At 38.7% G+C, this 25212-nt stretch overlaps 1 protein-coding gene across 7 annotated transcripts; it reads left to right on the forward strand.

The window, feature by feature from the left end:
- The first annotated feature begins 2746 nt into the window (after positions 1-2746).
- srrm2 (serine/arginine repetitive matrix 2) lies at positions 2747-18130 on the forward strand. 7 transcript variants are annotated; one of them, XM_038282724.1, is made up of 15 exons: positions 2747-2951; positions 4936-5187; positions 5306-5401; positions 6707-6892; positions 6974-7057; positions 7140-7208; positions 7302-7328; positions 7426-7542; positions 8042-8522; positions 11368-13340; positions 13374-13535; positions 14556-15200; positions 15282-15356; positions 16302-16409; positions 18039-18130. In XM_038282724.1, exons 2-15 carry the CDS (start codon positions 4940-4942, stop codon positions 18085-18087), a joined length of 4320 nt encoding a protein of 1439 aa, XP_038138652.1. In that variant the 5' UTR covers positions 2747-2951; positions 4936-4939; the 3' UTR covers positions 18088-18130. The 7 variants fall into 7 exon arrangements, with proteins under 7 accessions (XP_038138652.1, XP_038138662.1, XP_038138604.1 ...); XM_038282734.1 differs by having other exon boundaries at positions 11368-11872; positions 11909-13535; XM_038282676.1 differs by having other exon boundaries at positions 11368-13535.
- Positions 18131-25212: the final 7082 nt, after the last annotated feature.

The following is a 25212-nucleotide window of genomic DNA, read 5'->3' on the forward strand; positions in this document are numbered from 1 at the left end:
CGCAGAAAAGCTTTATTTGACTGCGTCACACCCTCTTCCCCTTTGCATCATGGGAAATGGTGTTTTATATGTTCGAAAAGGATCAGTTCAATCTCAGCACGTTTTGATCATACAAGGTGAAATAGTACATTATTTAAAATGGGAAAACATCCAACAGGAAATTGTGTATTTTGTTTTCAAGAAGAGACAGTAAAACATGTTTTGTTAGACTGTTCTAAATATTCTGTTGAGAGGAGGGAATTAGTTGTCGATTACAAGAAAATAGATAGATACAAGATATTTTGGATAAACTTTCTACTTCTAAATGTTTATTTATTTTTTTATTTAATGAATTACCTTAAGAAAACGAAATTGAAAGAATATAAGATTTGTTAACTTAATTATTATAATTTTATTATTTTTTGTTTTTTTGTTTTGTGGGAGAATTTATACATAGCATCCCGATCCACATTCCATTCCAGTAGATGGCAGTAATGCACTTCAACGAGTTGTTTGCCAACCACCATGAAAAAAAGAAGAAGAAATTAAAATCTGTGATCAGAAAGCATCAGTTTTTTTTACGTTACTTCGTCTACAACCATAGTCCATGTACGTATAAAACGCCTTTTTCGACATTGTTCTATATTTTTGCCTCAAAATCAAGATAAATACTTTTTTATGACATGTATTATAGATTAATTATTATTATTACATGTATAATGTAGGATTAGGGCAACTGAACAAATAAATAAAGTGAACTGATTTTTAAATTTTATTTCAGTTTAATATGGGAAAACAAGTCAGAATTCTAAGATGAAAGTCAGAATTCTGGGAAAAAAAACTGAAAAAACAAAAACAAAAAACAGTTAACTTTTTTTTCTCCAGTGGCCCTATTCCTCTTTCGTAATAATAAGAATACATTCATATGAATTTTCCGTCTGTGTGAAGATATACAATGGGAATACAATTAACTGGCAAGCTCTTGAATCTAATCTATTAACTTTATGTTCCTTCTGGAAACGTGAAGCTGCAGAAAGATGTAAAAGAAATGATGAACACATCCATTCTTCTAACTGGGCTTATTTTCAGTATGTTCTATCAAGTTTGAATGTGTCAAAATTTGTTTGCTGAATCATTTTTTTTCTTCTTTTTAAACTACAAAATAAAATAAAAAAATGTATTTAAAAAATTCCCTGCTGGGTTGACACAAGAAGTGTTTGAGGCTCGGTGGATGGTCGTTTGGTGCATGGCGCGTGTTTTGAAGCTGCTTATGGAGAAATGTCTTGGGCCGTGAGTAGTGAGGAAACAGGAAGCGATTCTTGTGGGATGGAAGAGGGAAATAGTGACAATGAAGGTTGGAAAATAGCAACATCAAAAAATGAGAAAAAGCGGAAAAAACAGAGATCAGTTCAAGGGGAATCTAGTTCAGAACAATCCAGTGATGATCATTCCATACATTCCACAGCACAACAAAATGAATTCAAAGTCATATTCAAAGTCGTTAATCAGGCAGACTCTTTTACAAATTGGAATCCGGTTCACTTAACAAAAACCATCAATAAACTTGTCGGAGAAGTCAAAGGTGCCAGAATTCTGTACAGTGGAGACCTGCTAATTAACTGCAGAGACAGCGCCCAGCAAGGCAAAGCAATACGTATCAACAAAATTGACGGGATAAGAGTTCAGTGCAGCCTAATGGAGAACAAAAAGATCAGCAGGGGAGTCATTGGAGGAGTTCCTCTAAAAATTTCTGAAAAAGAGATTCTGGAAAACATAAGCGGTGCAAAAGTAAAAGAAGTAAAACGGTTAAAAACAACAAGAAACGGAGAAAGATCTGACAGTTTATCTGTGCTAATTAAATTCGAAGAAGAGCAATTACCAAGCAAAGTATTCATCGGTTACATAAGCTATAATGTCAAAATCTACAATCCTCCACCATTGAGATGTTTCAAATGCCAAAAATTCGGTCACGTTGCAGCAGTTTGTAAAGGGAAACAGAGGTGTGGAAGGTGTGCAGGAGAACATGAGTACGGAAAATGTGGAAAAGAAGCTAAAATAAAATGCTGTAATTGTGGTGGAGAACATACTGCTGCCTATCGCGGCTGTGAAGCAAGCAAAAGGTCTGAGGAAATTAAAAAAATGAAATTTGAGCTCGGAATAACCTACGCTGAAGCTGCAAAAAGGATCCCATCTCAGTCAGAAAAACCCAAACCTACAGTTCAACACACAGCAAATTCCAAACCTCTAGAGAAATCTCCAAAAATTAATGAAGACTCACTTATTGTTAAAAAGACAAATTTTGTTCTTTTCATGGTAGAAGTAATTAATTGTACTGCACAGACAACAAAAAAAACGGAAAAAATCAAAATAATAGTGAAAGCTGCAGAAAAATATCTGGACATTAAAGATTTGAACTGGGAGATGGTTGGAAGTATGATGGGAGGACCGATGGGACCATCAGAAACTGGCAGAGTTAAGATGACCTAGAGTAAATTAAAATTATATGGGCAAATGTGATTTAGTATTATGTTGGTTTAAGTTACACAGGTTTTTTTTTTTTTTTTTTTTTTTTTTTTTTTTTTTTTTTTTTTTTTTTTTTTTTTTTGGGGGGGGGGTGAATCGTTTCCTGTTATCTTGCTTTACTCCATATCAGTTGGTGGCGGTAATGCACAATTCACAAGTCTGCCAACCGCCATAAAATCCCATAAGAAGAAGAAGAAGAAAAAATTCCCTCCGCACCTGAACGCCGCAGTTTGAACGCGCAATCTTACGTCTGACGTAAGCAGGTTTCATCGTGTAGATGCAAAGCGGAGCTGTTAGCTGAAGCTAGCAGCGGTTTCTTTAATTTTTCAACACTTTTGAAGAAACGGTTGTTGTTGAGTCATTTTTTGGGGTTCGTTTGTACGAGAAGTAATCAAATATCTGACAGTAAACCAACCCGTTTTATTCGTTCTCCTGGAGAAAGAGCGCTGGTACGTAATGATTACGTTAGCTAGCTTAGGTGGTAATAATAGTTTCTAGGGCCTGTTTCTTAATTTACCAAAATCCAGGTTAAACGTAAACGTCTGTTGGCTGTTTAGATAATTGTTCGACAAGGATGATAAATATGAGTTTAAGGTCAATTTCGTTTTGAGTGAGATAACTTTTATCAACGTTATTCACTAAAACCAACTCCGACAGGCCTGATTTGTCGCACGTGTTAAAGAGCTACAAATAGCTCTGTTTTTCTGACATAAATTTGAATTAGTGGTTAGATTGTCCGTTGGGAACAATAAGATGGAATGAAATGTCATTAGATGCTTGAAATGTTAAGGACCACACCACACAAAGGAAACCGTCAAACAAAATGTCTCCCGGAGTTATTGGCACCTGGGTTGGTGGAGATGTCGTTTCACTCTTTTATTAGTTCTGAACCTTAATCAGCAAAAGTCTTTGAACTAAAGTTTATGATGGAAGGGTGGGGAAGGTTTTCTATGGATACTGTGTACGGTGTATCGCATAGCTTTGTGTTGAGGACATTATTTGTCAAAATGCTTGATTTCTTCTTGATGTTTGCCGTTTAAAAAATAGCCCTTGTGAGAATTTATGTGACTTTTGTATTGTGTGTATTTTGAATAAGTAGAAATTTATTTGAATAAATCAAAGTATGTTGAGTCCAAATACAAACAAATGGCGTGAAGACGGGTTGTAAAGGAATAAAACTTCCTGGGTTTGGCAAAAACTTGAGCAGCAACATTTTCAAATGGGAAATAAAAGCTATTAAATCTGAAAGTTACACAATGGGTTATACGATAATCTAAAACCATGCATTGTTAGTCCTGGAGGTATTATTACATAGGTATATTTGTCGTATTTTTTAAAGATATTTGGATTAATCAAAAAACTAAATAATAAAACTAGCATCTCCTAATTGCAATGACCATAAGTTTTTTTAAGTCTCCATTAGTGTTAACCTTTGGCAACAAGTCTCATAATCTTTTAATTTACTAAACATGTTAGTTTAAATTTAAAGATTAATTCCATGGAGAAAAAGGGAAATGGTAATTTTGGTGTTAACTGTATGCTGATGGTGAATTAATGTGACCAAAACTTTATTATAAACTTTATTTACTGAAATAAAATTTTGTAGGCGTTTCAGTTAAACATTCAACAGATGACATTTGATTAATATTTTCATTGCCCCTTTTGTTCGGTCTAAAAAAAGATCACATGGATCACAGCTTTTAAAACTGTGACAAAGACTTTTCAACATTCAAATGAAAAATGGTTTATTTTTTAAAGTAGAGATTAGAAGGGATGCATTTCTTACTAGAAAGATTTTTTTTTTTTTTTATGGAAATCAGGCCTTGACCATGTTAAGTATTGATCTTGTGTATTAGACCAATTAATTTTCATTATACAGATACCTGAAATCATTAGCAATATGCCATCGGGTTGATTTTTTTCCTTGTTTTAAAGTCGTCAAATTTTACTTCTGGTTTTAATGGTAAGCTGTAACTTTGTTGTTAACTGTAATTTTTAAAAACAAAGAAGGAACAAATGTTGTTTTAAATTTCTTATAAGAAACTCCGCAAACTGAAACCTGCAATAGCAAAAGAAACGTTTGAGGGTCTTGCGCCTCAGAATTTGAAGGAAAAAAAAGTTTGCTTTTGACTTAATTACAGTGACATTCCTGTTCATAGACTAAAATAGATTTGCATTGACGTTCTTACTTGACTGGAATATAATAAATAAGAGCTTGACATAGAATACATTTCTAATGGGTTGAGACCAGTTAGTTTTGATGAACTATGATAGAACTTAAATAAAACCAAATGTCTTCTTGTTGTTTATGTATGTTCTTAATTGAAATCATGGAACCACATCTGATAATAGCAGATTTGATGTAAAAACAATACATAACTGGTTAACATTTTTTCTTTTTTGTTACATTTTTCTTTCTCCATTTAAATCCAGAGCCATGTACAATGGTATTGGCCTGACAACTCCCCGGGGCAGCGGCACCAATGGCTACGTGCAGCGCAACCTGTCGAGCCTGCGGGTCAAGAGGCCACGAGATGAGCGTGGAGGCGAGCGGGATGAGAAGGACCGTGAGCGACTGGAGAGTCAGCTCAATCGGCAGCCCAACGCCGACATCCTGGAGCACCAGCGCAAGAGACAGCTGGAGGTCAAATGTGCCGAACTGCAGGACATGATGGAGGAGCAAGGGTAAAAGATAAAACAGAAAAGCTTTCACCCACAATGAACATATCCTGTTTTAACACCTTTCATTGATTTCATGTTCAATGGGGAGTAAATTCAGATTTGTGTATCTTCTGCTGTTCAGATATTCTGCTGAGGAGATTGAGGAGAAGGTGAACAGTTTCCGCATGATGCTGAAGGAGAAGGAGGAACCGTCTCCTGCCGCTGCTCAGAAACCGACGTAAGTATGACACTATTTATGTACACAACCTTTATTTATGTAGTCTCCCTGTAAAAAAGGAAAATAATAATACTAAAAATAATAATGTTGGCTTGGATTCATGTTAAAGCCATGTCGTACAAAGTACTTTTTAACTTTTTAAACTTTTTAAACAGCATCAGCGACCAGAGGTTGCGTGCAACAGGACTGTTTTGTTCACTTGCAGTCAGTTTCTGTGAATGAACTGGGTCAGTTTCTGCAGGGATGTGTTTTCATGTATAATATTGTCATTATGTATAGAAATATGCAAGAAAGATAAACAGTTTCAGTAGGTTTTCCTCCTTTAATGTGATCCAGAATTCTGATGACTCTATTAAGAACGTATTTAAATCTCTTAGAGCAGGGGTCTACAACCCAAACTGTTTAAAGAGCCATTTTGGACCAAAACATTTCACATACCTGCATCAGAGCGCTACCTGTTTGATCTGTGGACGGTTTTTTCATGCTTGAAACAGAAGTTCTGCAATCGTATTCTTTCTCTCTCTCACACACAACTTTGTGATCAGCGGCATATTTTTAACTTCCCTGGAAATGCCTTTACAAATTACAATTTTTATTATTTTTACAAAATTTTGTGCCAAAGGAAAAATGCAGACAATCCTTCCGCATTGATAATGAAAGCAAATAATTTGGTCCATTCTTCTAGGAATCCTCTGTTCTCATCGGTTACCTTCCTTTTTTTTTCGCTTTGAGATCCATGGCCCAGGACACGCCTGTTGTTTTCTTTACCTGGTACCGTGCCATGCTGGGTCATGTTGCAGGCTTTCACCACTGATCTCTATGGCAATGACACACATTTTTGTTGAAATAAATGTTTACATATATTGTTTAAATGTATTTATAATCCAAATGTTTACAGCATTGGAAAACACAACGAATGTCTGTTTGACCTCCTGCACACCATATTAAAATAAATCAAAAAATTAATTTTTTAAAGACCTCCAGGGAGCCGCAATTAGGGCGCTAAAGAGCCACAGGGACTGAATGGTTTACTGACATATAAGATTAAAGTGTGTACATTGATAAATCCAGATTATTTTAGAGTTTCATTTATTGTTTACTCCCTAACAGACTTTTTATTATGTTGGAAGTATTAATTTAGAAAATTCAAAACTTTTTGTCTTGGTCTCGTTTGTTTTTAATAAAAGTTCCAGTGTTTAAACAGTGATGTGTAGATCAAAATTAAATTAGATTGCAATTTTTTTTGTCTCAGGCAGAGGGACGCCGAACCTTATTTGCTCATCAATCTATTTTGTCCCATTTCAGTGTGACAGAGACGCACGCCCTAGCTGCAGCCAACCAGCAGAAGAACGACCGTCTTCGTGCTGCCTTTGGTATTTCCAGCGATTACGTGGATGGCTCGTCTTTCCACGCCGACCGCAAGGAGAAGGAGAAGGAAAAGAGAGAGCAGGAACGTCTGGAGAGGGAACGGCAGCAGCAGCAGAAATATACGTGAGCAAGACCTATGGATCTTAACTGCTAAACGGGTCCCCCATTTTTACCACCGGGTTATAATGTCTCTGTGTTCGGCAGCTTGGTGGAAGTTTCTGATGACTCCGATTCTCCTCCAAAGAAGCGCAGTCGGAAGAAGAAAAAGAAAAACAAGAACAGAGACAGGTGAGTTAATAACACTGATTTAATAAAAGGGAATGGATACTTATGAAGGGGCCATCTGACATCGTTTGGATTGATTTTAAAGCAGCTCAGACAGTTCGTCCCCATCTCCTCGCAAAGAGAAGAAGAAATCCAAAAAGAAGAAAAAGAAACGGTAATCCTTTACCACATTTCCTGTATAGATTTTATATTTCTCCTGCTGTACGTAATTATCTGGCGATACTTAATCTGACTCTCTTTGTTCCAGGGAGGTATCTGAAGACGAAGATGACAGGTTTGTGTTTTTGAGCTAATAAACATCTATTATATCAATTATGTTCATCGGGTTTATCTTTGAATTTGTGCTTAATGTTCCATCCTTTGAATTTTAGTTCCTCGGATGAGAAGCAGAAAGTCTCAAAGAAGAAAAGAAAAAACAGTGGAAGTTCTAGTTCTGCGAAAGCCAAAACTGGGCGAGGCAGAAGCGTCTCCTCTAGCTCAGATCGGAGGTAATCTCAAATATCTTCAGGACCACATCTTGGCGCGAGACACTTTAAAACAATATCACTTTTGTTATTACATCGAAGGCTCTTGATAATGAAAAGTTTGTTTTAGTTGACACACATTTAGCATAATTTTTTTCTCCATCTAAAAGTTTTCATTAAAAAGCATTTTATTTACTCAGGAAGTTTGAAAAGGGAAAGTCTTATAGATTAATTACATATTACATTATTCCTTTTTATAGTCATAAAAAGAAAATTTACATTAAATAAGAGCAGTAAAAAATTATCTGAGAATAATCATTACAGTTAGCAAAAAAAGGCTTAAATCGATCGATGTTTTCTAAGTGTTGTAATTAATCAAGAGGCACCTCTGTTGATAAAGAGCATCCTGAAATATAAGAATGTCTGACTTTTCTACAGACAAGACGATAAACTACCCAAATAGTAGATAAATATTGTTGAATATGTGTATATAAAATATATTTATATTTTTTTTAACTCTTAGCAGCAGTCAGTCTCCACCATCAAGAGGTCATCTAAAAGACCAAGCTGCAAAAAATGCTGAACGTAGGAAGGAGAGGTCACCAGTCAGGAGGCGACAAGAGTCTGAGGACCGCAGCCCCCAGAGGAGGCAGCAGGTTTGCAAGGAGCCCAGCCCCCAGAGGAGGCGGCGAGGGTCTGTGGAGCCCAGCCCCCAGAGGAGGCGGCGGGGTTCCGAGGAGCCCAGCCCCCAGAGGAAGCGGCGAGGGTCTGTGGAGCCCAGCCCCCAGAGGAGGCGGCGGGGTTCTGAGGAGCCTGGCCCCCAGAGGAGGCGCCAGGGTTCTGAAGAACGCAGCCCCCAGAGGAGGCGGCGTGGGTCTGAGGGGCGCAGCCCCCAGAGGAGGCGGCGAGGGTCTGAGGAGCGCAGCCCCCAGAGGAGGCGGCGGGGGTCTGAGGAGCGCAGCCCCCCACGTCGAGTAGAAGAAGGGGTGAGCCTGCATTCACTGGTACAATAGTAATCATTCACTTTCAGATAGCCTGTTTCTATTGTACTGCCTTGAATCCTTCAATTGAATCACTTTGTCTCCACCATCTCCACTGAGCTGTCGTCTGCTTCAGTAAACCAAAATTTTAGATTGTGGAGGATTTGAGGCATGCTGCCACATGCTGTGTCTCATATGGGGTGTTAAAATGTCTGAACACACGAGGCAGAAGATCAGCGCAGTGTTTGAGGGTGGATGGGGAAATATGGAAAGGTCCAGCTGCTCTGCAAGGTTTCTGCCTCTTTAAGAGCTTAACTTCTCTTTTAAATGGCGAAGGGAGGGGGTAGAGTGGGCTAACTGAGGATGGGGGTTGTGGTTGGACTGGAGCTCGCTGGAGGAGACACAGAAGATGGTGAATAGATGACTCAAACCAGTGGTAGAACTGGTTTAACTCGTGCGGGTGATTGCATGAAGTGGCTTGTACCTTGTATTCTGTATGAACCCCAGCCAGACAGATGTGGTGTGCAGCCTGTTGTAACATCCTTGCTAAACCTCTATTTTAATTACCTGGACAAGTCTCTGAAAATAAGGAGGCTGCAGCCGATCACAAAAATCAGCATCTACCAATCGCAGCATCAAATGCATAAATTCTTCATTATTAGGTATCCACATTATATATAAAAGTTTTATGTATTGACCACTATTCTATGATGGAGGCAGCAGAGATGTAACCTGGCACAAATCAGATTGATACATGTAGTTCATTTTGAATTCTACTAAAGGGAGGGGCGACGAATTGTACTGAAATATTTGTGGTACGTCTCGCATGTCGAACTGTTAGCCAATCACAACAGCAGTAGCAGCTGTGACTTTTCACATTCTTGATTTGGTTCACAACTAGCTGAGTTAACTGATAAATCAAATTCTTACCAAATCCAGTCAAGAGGGAAGTGCAAAAATCATTCCCATCCACAAAGGCAAAAATGGCATCTTTTAATAATTTTTCAAAAAGAAATCGTAGGTATTTTATGAAGCAATATAAGTGCCTTGTGCCCTGTTTGAGCACGCAGGAACCAATCTGCTCAACTCACTGTCCTCGCCCTCCGTTCCATCTCTGCGAGCGCTCGACCTGCTCTTTCCGCTTCATAGCTGCACGCTCGGCTGTTTTTCTGCTTGTTCGACTCCGTCTCTGTGCTTGCGACTACATAAATGTATGTAAGTGAACCATACCATCAGCCAGTCACGCTCAGCTTCTTTTCATCCAATTAAAGTATTCGTTCCAAATACTACATCTGGTTTGATGAAAATTTGCCCGATAGGAGGATGGGTGGTGTCCGCTGTCGAATATAACGCTAAACTAGAATCAGAGCAAAGTAAACTTCTCAATGGAAGGCTATCGGTCACACAACAGAACATAGCAATAGAGCTGCTGAGAGAGAATTCAACAGTATTAAATCGATGGTACGGAAATGGAGGAAGCAAGAAAATGACCAGCACCAATCATTGGCAGTATGCCTTATAATCCAGTGCGTCCAATAGTGCAGATGATGTGGTACCTAGAACTGATCAAAACAGAAGTCTTTGATTAAAAATCTATAACAATAAAATGAAAAGGTGGATACTTTAGTGAAGTTTAAACTGGAATAATTAAAATATGATGTTTGGGATATTCGTCCAAATAGAAATCCTATGCAGGGCTCAATGTTAACCATTGCCCGTAGCAAGTAGTTTTACTTTTCAGGAGAGTACAAATTTCATTGCATTTGCCCGCAAGTGCAAATGCAATGAATGCATTTGCCCGCAAGTGCAATGATCGCAAAAAAAAAAAAAATTATCACTCAAAATTACTTTAAAATCACCGACATTCACTGAAAACGACCCACAAGCGTTGCCGGCGCCATCTTTGATGTTTTGTACACATTCTCGCGTGATTTGAAAAAGCCGCATGATTTTCCACTAGAATTCTGCAGAGCAGCAGCTGGATGATGAATTTAATCTATACTATAATACACGCCAGATTAAAAATGATCAGTCAGGGATTAGGATAATAATATAATAATAATAATAGAAATATTTACATGGTGTGCATACAATTATTATTATTATCATATGGCAGTCTTCTGTACAGTGGTCATACATTAAAAAATGTCATTACAATTTTTCTCTTAGACATTTGAGTGGTGCATTTAAATGTTATAGAGCTAAACATGTTAAATTGGTGAGTAGTAGTAGTGTAAGTTTTTAACCTGCTTTTTTTTAGATTTTTAAAATTACAATTTATATTTTTCCAAGCACAGAACAGTTTAAAGTTTAGTTTGAAATGAATGTGCAGGAAGGATTGAAAAGCATGTTAACACGGTAATGTAGGCTGGAGTTCATTATCTGACGCATGCAGATACACACCAGGAACTTTTAAACTTACTGAATTATAAAAAACATTTAAAAAACAAACATGTTTCATTGATATATATACAAAAATGAATATTAGGAACTATATTTATCAAACATTATACTGGGCAAGTAAAAATTGTTTCTGGGCAAATGAAATGTGAAAGTAGGGCAAGTGGTAAAAATCCTTAACGTCATTCCCTGCTATGTACTTTACCCCCAAAAAGTATCACTCGGGTACAAGGAAAATCTAAGCTCTTACCTCTTCATTAGGGTCTTGTTCTACCCAGAGGATCTGCTTTTCTCATGTAACATTTAGTGAGGATTTATTTGGCTGCTTATGACTCAAACTCTCCTGGGAATTACCAAAGTGAAAACATAGCTAATTTCCTAGTTTTGCAACATGTAGGGTAAAAATGTTTGGAAGGATGATTTCAAAACATTTGAAAGTTCTTTTTTTTTTCTTCTTTTTTTTACACAGAGGAGGCCTAATTCTGAAAGGGAAAAGGAGCAACGTAGGGAGACGGAAAAGACCAAACGGAGACATGACTCCTCATCCCCCTCTCCTTCTCCAGAAAAAGAGAAAAACATTGATGGAGGGAGAGAAAGAAGATCTAGAAGCAAACAAAGGGAACGGGACAAGGGCCAGACTAGGAACATGGAGATGGATACAAGAAAGCAGTCCAAAAATGCAGAGTTGGACAAGAGGAGGCGATCCAGGAGTGTAGAGATGGATAAACGTGAACCAAATAGAAGCAGTGACTCTGAGAAAGGGAGGCGGTCAAGGAGTATAGAGATTAGGAACAAAGGAAAGGAGAGCCCCTTTCAGAGGATTAGGCGGGACCCCTCTTCATCATCTCCTTCTCCTCCACCTCAAAAAGACACAAGGGGGGAAAGAAGCAGAATCCCTGAGCGTGAAAAAGACAGAAACAAACTGCAAAGAACAGCAAGACACGACTTTTCATCTCCTTCCCCTTCTCCTGAAAAGGAGAGGACAAGGAAAGGAAGGAGTAGAGATAAAGAACGTGCAACTGAAAAAGACATTCAGTCAACGTTGCGCACACGAAGTGAAAGAGACATTAAAGAGGCTGAAAATCTGGATAGACGACCCTCTCCTCCCCAGGAGCGAGGCGACATAAGGGGCGGCCATCTGGCTCGTGACTCCCCATCGCCCAAGCGCTGTCAGTCCTTTACCAATGGAAGCCAGCTTGAGAGGGAGCATGAGCGAAGACAAACAAACAAGGAAAGATCAACAGATAGGTACTTAAATAAACAGAGGGAAGAAAGTGGAGAAAAAAGGAGAAAGGAAGCTCAGGTCCAGTCATCAGTAGAGGATAGGAGAGACGGGTCAAAGCCTTCGGAAAGATCACGGAGCGATCCACAGGAGAAGTTGAAAAGCCCAGTGAAAGAGAAAAGGCGAGAGGACAAAATAAAACAACCCGAGAAACGACGCGAAAGCAGCAGCAGTGGCAGCAGCAGCAGTAGCAGTGACAGTGACAGCTCATCATCATCCTCCTCTTCGTCTTCATCATCCTCTTCTTCATCATCTTCTTCTGAAGATGAAGGCAACTCCAATAAAGTTGCGTCACAGGAGCGGGAAAGAGATGTTCCCAGGAAAAGCACTGCATCTGCCATAGGAGCTGCTGTTGAACGGTTTCTGGCCAACGGGAAGAAGGAAGGCTCTCTCTCAGCTTCGGAAGTTGATGGAGCCAGACGTCCCCTCAGAGACCGGGAACCAGAATGGGACAAACCTGAACGTGAAAGACCTCCTCTCAAAGAACCCACAGAAGATGGTTCTCCACAGGGAAAGGGAAAAGAGCGTTACAGTCCCACTCAGGTAGAGAGCCGCAGCCCATCCCCCTCCCCACCCAGCAGACCAGAAAACAACAGAGGCAGAAGGTACTCTCCTGAGACCAAAACTAGTGACAGGGAAAGGGCAAAAGACGAGGATGCCACCAAGAAGACCACAAGATCTAGCCCCACTGAAAGTTCACCGTTTCCTCCACAGAGGACCTCCACTGTCCCACCAGCCACCAGAACACCACCAAGGCAGTATCAAGAACCCCCACCACGGTCCAGAAGACCGTCCCCTCCTTTAGCCCCGAGAGAATGGGAGAGGGGAGGGAGAAGGAGCAGGTCCAGAAGTGCCAGGAGGCGCAGCAGGAGCCCGAGGAGACGCAGTGGATCTAGGCCTACAAGTCTAAGGAGGCGTAGCGGGTCTAGACCCAGAAGTCCCAGGAGGCGTAGCCGGTCTAGACCCAGAAGTCCTAGAAGGCGTAGTGGGTCTAGGCCCAGAAGTCCGAGAAGACGCAGCCGGTCTAGGCCCAGAAGTCCCAGGAGGCGAAGCGGTTCTCGCCCCAGAAATCTGAGGAGACGCAGCGGTTCTCGTCCCAGGAGGCGCAGCGGTTCTCGTCCTAGAAGTCCAAGAAGGCGCAGCGGTTCTCGTCCCAGGAGGCGCAGCGGTTCTCGTCCCAGAAGTCCCAGGAGGCGCAGCGGATCTAGGTCGAGAAATCTGAGAAGGCGCAGTGGGTCCAGGCCCATATCCAGACCTAAAAGTCCAAGAAGGCGCACAAGATCAAGGTCCAGGAGTCCAAGGAAGCGCAGCGGATCCACTTCAAGAATCCTCAGAAGGCCAAGTCCCCCCAGCAGGTAATAGAGGAATGTCATCAACATGTTGTCTATACTTTATATGTTGTTATGAATGAAAATCAACTCTCATATTATTAAACTTGGATTTTATATTAATATCTATATTGTAGCAACAAAACTAAGCAATATAAGTTTTGGTGATGACCGTACAAAGGCTCTGTCATTGTGAGCAAATTGTAAAACCATTCTGTAACCGTTTTTATGCTCTTACCATATAGACCTTCTATGTTCCAACTGAACAGCCAGGCCACATACTCCACAGTCTGCAATCAGATGTCCTTAATGCATTTTTCTGAATGTAGCACCAAGCTAACCATAACCAAAAGCTGGCAGCAGCCACTCCTAAGCACCCACAGTGGCTCGGCTGCTCCTTCCACTTCACTTACTGCTGTGTGAAGAATCAACTTAAAGGCTGACTCATTTTCTTATATTTTTGTAAAGCTAGGAGGCAAACTCATCTGATGATGTCAGAGCAGTTTGGGAAATGAAGGCATTTGTCGCAGGAAATGCCCAGAAACGTGCAATACGTCCATTATGCACACAGTCCGCTCAAGTCAGCTAGCATAGGCTGTTCAGCACAACTAAGGCCATTTCCCCGATAGGAACTGAAGGAAACCAGAACCGACGAAATAAAACAAATATGACATTTTAAGGAAGGATAATGCAATTTTAGATTGCGGTTGAAGAACAGGGTCTGGAGGAAAAATGTAATGCTAGTCCTGGAATTGGGACTTTCTCTTAGAATTGCATTTATGTCAAATTCTTGTCATTCGGATTCATTGAGACGGCACTTAAGTAAGATAGTGTTCTCTGCATACTTATGGCAATGAAATAGCTTTTGTAACAAAGTCTCTTTTCATTTGTATAATAGTACTTGATTTGAATCATAAGTATGACTCCACTTGCCCATTTCAAAAGCTAAACCACAAATGGGAAGTTAATCATTCCTGCGTATAATCTGTGGTAATTAATACATTGAAAGGATGAAGCTGAAATTGTTAACTTCGTTTTCGTCTCCAGGCTTCGTCAATCTCCGTCTCCACTGAGACGAAGGAGGAGCAGTCGCTCCCTCTCTACAGAGAGGCAAAGGGAGCGTGACAGAGGCCGGCAGAGGGACGAGCAACAGCCTGCAAAGGCAGTCTCCCCACCCCAAAGATCATCCTCATCTTCATCTTCCTCTAGCTCCTCCTCCTCCTCATCTTCCGCCTCTCCCTCACCACCTAGAGCGGTGAAAGATGCAAAAGCTGCTGCAGAGAGGGACCAGAGTCCGGTTCAGGACGAAGGAAAGCCAAAGAGCCGTCCTTCCTCATCACAGGCCCCATCCAGGGACTCCTCCCATGCTGCAGCGTCAGGCAGGAGAAGCTCGCCATCAGATTCACAACGATCTGATGAAATCCCCTCAAGGTCCTCAGCTGTCAGCCAATCAGATGGCAGGCGGGCGCCTCAGGGTCCGACCAGAACCTCGTCGTCACCAACTGCCCACCAGGAGGCGGAGAAAGCTGTCAGGAAAGAAACCACTGTAAACGGGAAGGAGAAGGCCAGCAGGAGCAGCAGCTCTAGCTCCTCTTCGTCGTCCTCCTCTTCATCATCATCATCCTCCTCGTCTTCATCATCGTCATCCTCATCTTCAGATAGCTCTGACTCTGAAGGGGAGGGAGGAAAAGGGTGAGGAGCGTGGCTGAATGGGTCGTGTGTGAGAGAAAGCTGCTGGGCTTCCTAATGAAACGGTTTCCTTCTTTCCAACAGGAAGGCGGTGAAAGCCCAAAGCTCCAATTCCTCCTCTTCCTCATCCAGTGATGAAAAGGAAACAAAGAAAAAGAGGTAATATTAGAAGTAAAATAATTTTCATAATTGCTGCCTGTTCAGCGTCTGTCATCCATCATCCGTCCCATTTCAATCCAGCCATGTTTGAACTACCTATAAACCATTTCCTTCCTTTGCTTCCTGTCTTGCAAAATGTCATTTTATTGTACTGACCTGGGTTAAAATATGTAGATAATTTTCTGTAGGATGATTTAACATTTAAAAAGAAGTCTATTTTCATGTTTGTTTCTTTATTTAGGGGTGCAGTTGGAGATCTTTTCTGATGCTTTTTTTTTTTAGCATGTGGCTTAAAGATCTTTCCCCACAGCCGCTTAGCGAGCAGTGAAATAGAAGGTCTGGAAGTGAAAATAAAATAAATGGGGGTCGACTGATGGGCCGCTGACTGTACCGGACCTTAGCAGAGAGCCATGAGCTGTCCTCAGCCGGAGGAGGGGGGCTGGGGACCAGTAAGGCAGGCGGGGGAGCCGCTCAGACCCCCGTACATCGGCGATGCGTTGTCACAAGGAATCCCATTCAACAGCAGCCTCTGGCCCGGTCGCCTCTTTGCAGTTTGCCGCTATGGCTGGAAGTCGTTTTTCATGTCCGTAATCCAAACTTCAGGCACCAGTATAATAAAGTGAACATGTTTTGCCGGCAGATTTCTGCATTTTAAGTTAATTTAGGTGTTAGTAAACTGTTTCAGAGGAGTGATCATAGCTCTCTGCATCATCAGTGCTGCCCGTCTCCCTGCCAGCAGCTGCTCAGACGCGCCTCAGACAGTATGTGCGTTTGTGTTTTGAAGGCGTGATTTCGAGGGGTGGTCTGAAGGAAGTGGAATGGTTGTGCATGTTCAAAAATATAGCCTGACTGAGCCGTTTTTCCAAGATCTCCTACTTCACCTTTAAGTCGAATATTTGAGTTGCAATCCAGCAGTAACCTAAAGTGTTGTGTTTTTACTCGCAGCCCTGTGCGGCCTCACCGCGTTCCAGCCGATTCTCTGCGGGATTCACGTTCTCTCAGCTATTCTCCTCCCAGACACATCCGACCTGCTCGCTCCTCACCTACTAGAAGGTGTGTATCAGCTCCTCGTTTTCTTTCAAGCATCCAAAAATGCAGCTTTTTCCTTTTCAGGCTCCAATGAGTGATGTATTTTTCAGCCGTTCAGCTCTGACTCATGACTCACTTAAACATAAAATGTTTCCTACACTACAGAAGAACCTATGTTGTTGAAGTTTATTTTCGTTTAATCTTTAAACTCTTTTTTTTAAATAGCTATCCCCCCATTTTTGTAGTTTAACCTCTTAGAAATCCCAAATAACAGTTTGACAGGAAAATTGGATTTCAGCTCCAACAGGGTGATTTAGACGATACATAAAAAAAAAAAACAAAAAAAAAACATAGCACTAACTAGCTTAAATCTAAATAAAATGCCTCTTTGCTCAGACTCAATAAGGCCTCAGATCTTGTAGGTTTTTAGTCCCTGCTTCAAATTAAAATGCACAGCATTATGTCCTGCATAGATCTATGCATCCATAAAAACAAATGCTGCAAACTTTGCAAAACCAGAGGTTATTTTTCTTCACTGCTTCTTATTATCATTTTTTTTTCCCTAGGGATAATCTTAATGTGAAATGTTGATGCTATAAACGAATAAAGTTAACAACTTGTAGCCCACTAGGAACAGGTCTTTCTATTGGAGAGCAGCTGTAAATTGAGTGCTTCATTATTTTAAGACAAAATTATAAAGTTGACATTTAAAATGGTTTAAGCATCTCATATTAGCAATAAGCATTGCTAACATTGCTAAAATATGCAAATCCATCATGGTCAATGTTGAAATTAAAAGATTACATGAATAACATGGAATATTTCTTGTTTGTTTAGCCTTCATTTTATTTTGAACATTAATGTAGTGGCTGTACAGCACTTTATTGCAGCTGCTATTGTTTTATAAGTTCTTTATAAATAAAGGAGTAGTTCCTGTTATTTACTGAAGGTTTAGTTCTGTCTGTCTTGCATGCAGCCTGAATGAATCACAATAACATTTCCTGGTTTATCCCAGAAAATACTTTTATTTCCTACATTTCTGACTCAATTTAAATCACACCAGTGATGCTAAGAAACAGCTTAAATATCAATCCAAATGGAGGAAGTTTCAATATTAAATGTGTTATCTTAACCTGATAGTCTTTATTATGATGTATTCACTCGCTGATAAACATTTAATTTTTGTGTTTTTTTTGCATTTTGGTTATTAAAATCACCGGCTAAGTTCTCTGCTTCTTTTTCAAAAATAACCAAAGCAGTTTTTTAAAAGGTATTGCCACTGGCTCAATTTTCTTATGAAATTAATATGTGATGAACGTCAAAGCAGTGAGTTGTAAAGGAGAGTGTAAACCAGGCTTAAATAATGTTAGAAGTAGCTGAGTAGTTATTCAATCTGATGTTCCTCTTCAGTTCTGAATGGAAAACAACTTTAAGGTGCTGTTGATACTTAAACCCTGAGATAACTTAGCATCTCTAAAGTAGCTCCTAATGATTTTAATCTGTTTATCCTGGTTCTGATTTAGTTTCACCCGTTGTTTTTATTCTGTATAAAGACATCCTAATTCTACAGTGTCAGGGTGTTCGGTCTCTGCGTTAGCTGGATGCTCGTCTGTAAGTTGGATTGTAGATTTCATTGGTGTGTTTTTTCATCAGGAGCAGAGTGTCACCAAGATCCTCGTCAAGCAGCAGGCGAAGAAAATGATCTGAATATCAGGAACACGTCCCTCCTTCTTCTGCTTTCTTGCTGAAATCCTACGAAAGTCTGGACTTGGATCCAGCAGGCAGTAGATGTGAGATTTTTGGAGAACTCCGGACGCAGTAACATTTTTCTTTTTTTTGGTTTTTGTTTTAAGCCGAGACGTTGCAGGCTGCTCTTTGTATTGATGAGCTGATATAACACTCTGTTCCTGTGCTGAATGTCCTGTCCTTCCTGTAGATATGAGCTGTCCGTATTTCGGTTGTTATTGTGTAACAGGTAAATGATTCCATGCAATGTGAGCAGAAACTGAAACTGGGGTAATTTCTTCGGTGAAAATGATTGATCGTAATAATAAAAGTAATTGTACATTTTATTTGAGTGGTTGTTTGATTTTTCTTTTTTTTTCTATATATACTGAGGAGCATTAAAATTGAATCAGTTATGTTAGGATTCTAAAAAAAAACTCATCTGTCCATGTTGGTTTGAAACTAAAAGCTAAGTCTTTATCTTTAGGTGTCTTTTTAAGAAGAAAAAATCACATCATGCACTCATATCAGACTAAATTGGCTAAAATGATCAGATAAAATGGAAACTTTTGACATGTATTGGTGGACATGGAGGCAAAGCTCTTTGGAAAAAAACATTTCAGAGGTTGCTGACGATAAATTTCAAATTAAGAGAACAGTTGTGGTAAATTCAATTATCACCCAACATCATTAACAGGATCTGCTATATTAGGAGTGTAATTATATTTCTGAAATGACAAATTGTAGGTGTATTGGTATAACAGAAAATCAACAGACATTTCTAACATGCCAGTGATCATGTGAATTTGAGTATTAATGTGTAGTCCAGTGATTGAAGTCATTCATCCTGTCAAACAGGTGAGCCTGATCCATGAACGAAGGAAGTACACTATTATGATGCTGTTTTATAAATGTTTCAATATCATTCAGAAGAACATCACAGTTCTGGTTGGAGAGGAAGAACTGATTCTGGATAAAGCAACAAAATTCAGGAGGAAAAACTGAAACAATTCCTTCCATGGATCAAGAAGCAGCACAGGGAAAAGTATAAGGCTGAAACAAAAGAATCCTGATATATTTTTTATAACCTTTACCTGATTAAGTACGGTAAATTAAATTAATACCTAAAATGCAATTTCCCAGTAGAAAAATATATTTTAGGCACAAATTAAAACATTTTTTGTATGTAGTACATATATTTTTCCACTTTTTGCCATTTACACTTCATATCAAATGCTTAAATGTTTTTTTTTTTTTCAAACTAAAACATTTTTTTTCTATCTAGAAATGTTAATTTACTAAAGTATCTCTTTTTAGGATTATATACAGTGTATAACTGATTGCTAAATGATGGACAGCCGCAGGTCCAAGCACTTAACTACTAGTGATACTGCTACCCATTCCAGTTGATAGAGCGCCTATCTAAATAACACCTGTTTAAAGCAGAGATAAGGCCAAAAAATGGCCCCCTGCTAGAAAGAGACATATTAATGAGATTTTGGTCACTTTTTTAAGCTTGAAAAGAGATGTAGCCATTAAATGGACTGATAAGAGCCATTATACTTTCAGGGACAAAATGTTTTAGAAGTTTAGTCAGAAAACTCCAAAATCCTAAAATTCCTTTAGCACGGTGGCAGAGTCATCATGCTGTGTTGTCAAGCATATTTGTTACAAACCAGGGATCACTAATAAGTTTGACTGCACCAGCATGAAGGGTTCACACTTAGACTGCAAAGGAAATACCCAGGATGATGAAATATGTTTAAACAAAACATTAACCCCTAACTAGTGGATCCCAGAGGGAGCAGGTATGAGAATAAAACAGGACCTATTATGGAGCCTTGAGATATCCCTTATTTAAGAGGCATAACAGATAAGAGCTGTCCCATTTTGGTCAGAGAAACATCTGTTGGATTAAACTATTTAAAAGGTATAGTGGAGGATTTTTGCACATTTTTGAAAAGACCCACCCTCTCCACTTAAAAAAAAAAATGCACATGCACAACCCTGTACCAGCTCCCGAGAGGGAACACTTACCGGTATTAGGCGTGTGCAAAAACGTGCGCGAGCCTTTTTCTCCTTGTGCACGCTCTGTTTAAAAGTTTCTGTTTGCTCTTTTTCTGTATCACTCATACAGGCATACTTTCCAAAAGGTTTACAATTTTTCCACTATGTCTGACTCACTACCAGTAAGTGAAAATGGGGACGAGCGCGTAGGACGACCTTACGTAAACATATCACCAAAATGATTGACAGTTAGGACCACTTAATTTGATGATCCACCTGGAAAAGAACATCCTCCACTATACCTTTAAGACTCTGACATTAATGTTGACGAAGTCATGATCAAGCATGTAGAATCAATATCTGAACTCATAAGTGCAGTTTCAGTACTACAAGACTTAAAACCACATTCTTGGAAAGTTTAGAAAGAAGGTGATTTGAAAATATGCCAAACAATTTCAGAGAGCTCATTCATACCGCACAGAAGAACTGGTTGGACCACAGCGTGTTTAAAAGCTGACGACACCTTGCCAGTAAATTAGTTTCAACAGAAAAATAAAAACCCTTAGACAGCAATCTGAAGACTGACAGGAAGCAACTGGGTGAAGTTGCAGCCAGGAAGCTGATGTCCACATCAGTGTCTGTCATGTCAAATCAGAATGGAGCAACAACCCAGATCAGTGTTAGTTGGAAATTCTACATTTTCTACATTATTTCAAAATCTCACTTTGAAATGTAAACTTTTAATAAAATAAACCAAAATACCTGCTGTGACCTCACGGGTCCTGGGGTTTTGTTTTGTCTGCTGTGAATAGCAGCTTTATATCTGTTTTTGTTCCCCCTTTTCTCAAAAATTGGCTCCCGATTGCTTAGATTTAGGTCTGTACTTTGACTAGACCGTTCTCACACATAAATGTAATGAAATCCATTCCATTGCAGCTCCTGCTATATTTTTAGGCTGTCATCTAAAAGGCTGTCAGGGTGTTAGAACTTTAGTTTGGCTATTTGTGCCTATTTGATTTTAAACTTTTAAGAAAGAGGTGTTTAATAAGATGTTCGTTGTTTTACTCCTTCTGCAAACAAAAATGTGTTCTGGTTTGAAACCACTCTGCAACTTTCTGGATCACCCAACATTTCATACCTGCTTTGACAACCAACAGAGCATATTATTTTTCGCTCATACTGAATAATAACATATGTGTCTATTTGAATTTGATAAATAACATTTACAAGAAAATGTTAGATTGTAGTTACATTGGTTTAACCTGTGGTCATGATCTCTTATATTACTAATATCGATTGGCCTTGGTAGGAAAAATATTCAGCAGAGATGGGAAGTAACGAAGTACAAATACTTCGTTACTGTACTCAAGTAGATTTTTCTGATATTTTTACTTTACTTTACTACTTATTTTTATGGCGACTTTTTACTTCTACTCCTTACATTTTTACACAAATATCTGTACTTTCTACTCCTTACATTTAAAAAAATGGTCTCGTTACTTTAGTTTTTAATCATTTCAATGGAGTTACCGTTATTATTTTTCACGTCATCAATACCAAATTCAATCTAATTGGATGGGAATCTACGTTGCATTTGATGCACCACTACGAGATGAATCGACAGATTCGGTGGTATTCATTGGCGGCAAATCATTGCAGCTTGGTGGCGGTGGCGTTAGCATAGTAGCATGGACGACGAGATGATTGAAAATGAACACAACGGAGATCTAGTCCTATTGGCAGACATTCATTTAAAATGTAGGCAACAGCATGAAAAAAGTGGTTTCTACTTTTACTTTTATACTTTAAGTAAATTTACAAGCCTGTACTTTATTACTTTTACTTGAGTAAAGAAGTTTAATCAGTACTTCCACTTTTACCAGAGTATTTTTCAACACAAGTATCTGTACTTTTACCGGTACTCAAGCAAGGAAAGTGAGTACTTTTGCCATCTCTGATATCCAGATTAGCATAAGATATATATTTAAAAAAATAGCCTGAGAAAAAAAAATCTGTACATTTTCAAAGTGTGGTTTCAAAATTTTTATGATCATCTAAATAATTAATAAAAAAAATTGTTAACTTCAAAGAAAGTAAGAAGTTTGTGGACAAAAAATGCAGCGTTTACAGTATGAAATGAAATTACAAGAGTAAGTCAGTGATTTTTACTAACTTATATCAAGGTTTTAAAAAGAGAAACAGAAAATAAACAAGCAAAAAATAAAGAAATTACTGAAACCAGCCTGAGCAACTTAGACCAGTTAATAGAGATATTATTTTTACAAAAATTGACACAACACCAAGCTATAATTTTCTGCGTCCTTGACAAGATTTTATTATTTTGGGGTGATATTGATCTGGATAATGCAGCGTACGAGCTGACATGAATGCAGCATGGAGATTAAAGACAGTGCAAGTACAGATTAAGTGTATGGCAAGCCTTTAGTGCATTAAATAAGGAATATAGTTCAACGACAGGGTGCAATTTTCTTCTGCTTGCTCGAAAAGAAAGCACCCAAAAAGCCAATATTTAGGATTTATGACTTAACTCATGTAATGACAACATCAAGTTGTTTATTGATGGTAAAGAATTTATGTCAAACCTCCTTGATGGGACAGAGTCCAGATTTCCATATCTCAAGTGGAGTCCAGACCCCTTGGTTTGAACTTGTAAAGACTTTTAAAGCTAAAATAAACCATTTTAACACAGTCCACAGAGGGGCTCTGCAATTTGATCACATGAAAAACAATTTTATTTATCTATTAAATTTGTTACTGAGATTTATTTCAACCAAACCATATAGTTATACATGTTTACAGACAAGTTTTGATAAAAAATGAAACTGAACAATTTTATGTATTGAACTGGTTATTTTCATTCAAGAGAAAAGATTTTTGAGTTGAACATCATTCCTTTTTGAAACATTAAAAATGTATCAAACAGTTTAATTCATTGGTAGATTTTCTAAATTATCACTAAGAATGCACACAGTCACCTTTCTCAAAACAAAGTTATTGCCATTAGACAGATGAATCTTTCCTCCTTGACTCCAGGTTTGCATGGTTTTCCTGAATCTGAATTCCAGTTTATAGACTCCATCTTTGTAGTTCTTTACTGTTAATTAAGGCTGCATGTTTGGATCTGTGGGAACAAAAAATTAACATTTTAACATGTTGGTACAAAAAGTTTTAGCAGCATCAACTTTTCATAGATGTTTTGCTGGTACTTCTACAGCCAGAATACCCAGTACAGCAAAGGTCTTCAACAGGGGGTCCGTGACCCCTAGGGGGTCCATGGAGGTACTGAATGAAGTCGTGAAAGTTTTGGTTTAATTAGACTTTTTTTTACATTCCCCCCTGCAATTTTTTCCACTAATTGAAATGTCTTTAAATCCATATTAACATGAATTCTACATACTGTAGTAAACAGATAAATGAAGGCAGGAGATGTCTTTCAGTCATCAATGCACACATTTAGCAACACACAGGAGCTCTTTCAAGCTGGGCACCGTTTCATTCACAACACCTGTCCCATCAACCAGGAATCAGAATCAGAAATACTTTATTAATCCCAGTGAGAAATTACTTTCCTTGTATGACCTCATCTGTAATAGAGTGACTATAGGAACAGTTTCATATAACACAATTTCATACAAAATATATAATTAGGGGGTCCCTGCCCCATCTTGCCATCAGTTTTGGGGTCCTTGGTCTGGAAAACATTAAAGAACCCTGCTGTACACAGGGGCGGAGCTAGATGGGGGGCCAGGGGTGGCCACGGCCACCTTTAGCCAATCATTGGCCACCCCTTTGGCCACCTCTACCATTTTCCCCCTCTAATACAGATTGTGGCAACAGTAATACTCTGAAGTGGAATATTCAAAACATTTTAATTTTTCACATATTAAAAATTACTTGACAACAAAAACACTGTGGTTAATTATGCACATCAACATACTAACGTTAAAGATGATAAGTAAAGAATTCAAGTAGAAATAGATCTTGTGTTAAATAGGGTAAAGAGAGAATGTGTCTCTGCAAGTCATCTAGGAGCCTTCAGCGAAATCATCGATAAATATCTATTTAAATAAAAAGTTATTAATCAATTTGTGCAGATATTAGTATTTGTAAATATCAATTTTATGCAGAATGATTACTGATAAATGTAGGTAAGTAATGACAATGGAAAAGATCTTCGCCCAAAACTCAAACCTCAAAGAATTTTATCCACTGTATCTTTTATCTAGAAAGCACGGATGTTTGAATATATGCGTCTATTTGTTAGCAAAGGCTGAGGGAAAGTATAGTTTGTCTTTATTTAGAAAATATTGATGTTTTGCTCATTAATTTTCCTGTTGGAACAGTGTAGACTGACCCTGAGGTTCTGCCGCGGCCACCCCTTAGTGTACAATGGTTATTGCCCGGCCACCCTTATAAAAAAAATTATGGCTACGCCTCTGGCTTTACACAGTAATAAAATACAACAAAGTGTTACTTTAACACGTACAGAGTTGAATATAACTTTTTATAACTTATTTCATCCCAAATTAGTGCTAAATTCAACTTCTCTGAGTTAAAATCACTCATTTAGTGACAAAATCTGGCAGACCTTTCAGAGACTGGCGGGAAATCGACAGCATATAGTAAAAGTTACACTGCATGGCTGTCATATATTTAACTATTAACTCCAACACTTGAGCAGATTTACATTCAGTATAGCTATAAATACACTAGAGTGAATTAAGTTGACTGAATTTCTAATAGACTTTTTTTTTTACTACAGCACACCCTTCCTGTTCACAGCCCTAATCTACAAAGTTTTTCGGGAAACCTGCACAATGTTAGTTTCAAAAGCATTTATTTCCTTCCCTTGGAATTCAAAAATTATTATTGGATCGAAATGAAAGTAGAGTAAGATCAAAAGACCAAAAATCCTAATGTATTGGTGAAAGGTCTGAATTGTTTACTTGTTGTTTTAAAGAGTTTCTTTTCTTCTTTTTGTTGTTTTTATACTTTTTAGAATGTGGGAATACTTCTGCATTAATAAAAAGGCAATTAAATTGATAATTTTTGCTGAATGTCATTATTTGAAAGA

This window comes from Cyprinodon tularosa, unplaced genomic scaffold (assembly GCF_016077235.1).
Source record: "Cyprinodon tularosa strain WSP-4 unplaced genomic scaffold, ASM1607723v1 ctg104, whole genome shotgun sequence".
Classification (NCBI taxonomy): Eukaryota; Metazoa; Chordata; class Actinopteri; order Cyprinodontiformes; family Cyprinodontidae; genus Cyprinodon; species Cyprinodon tularosa.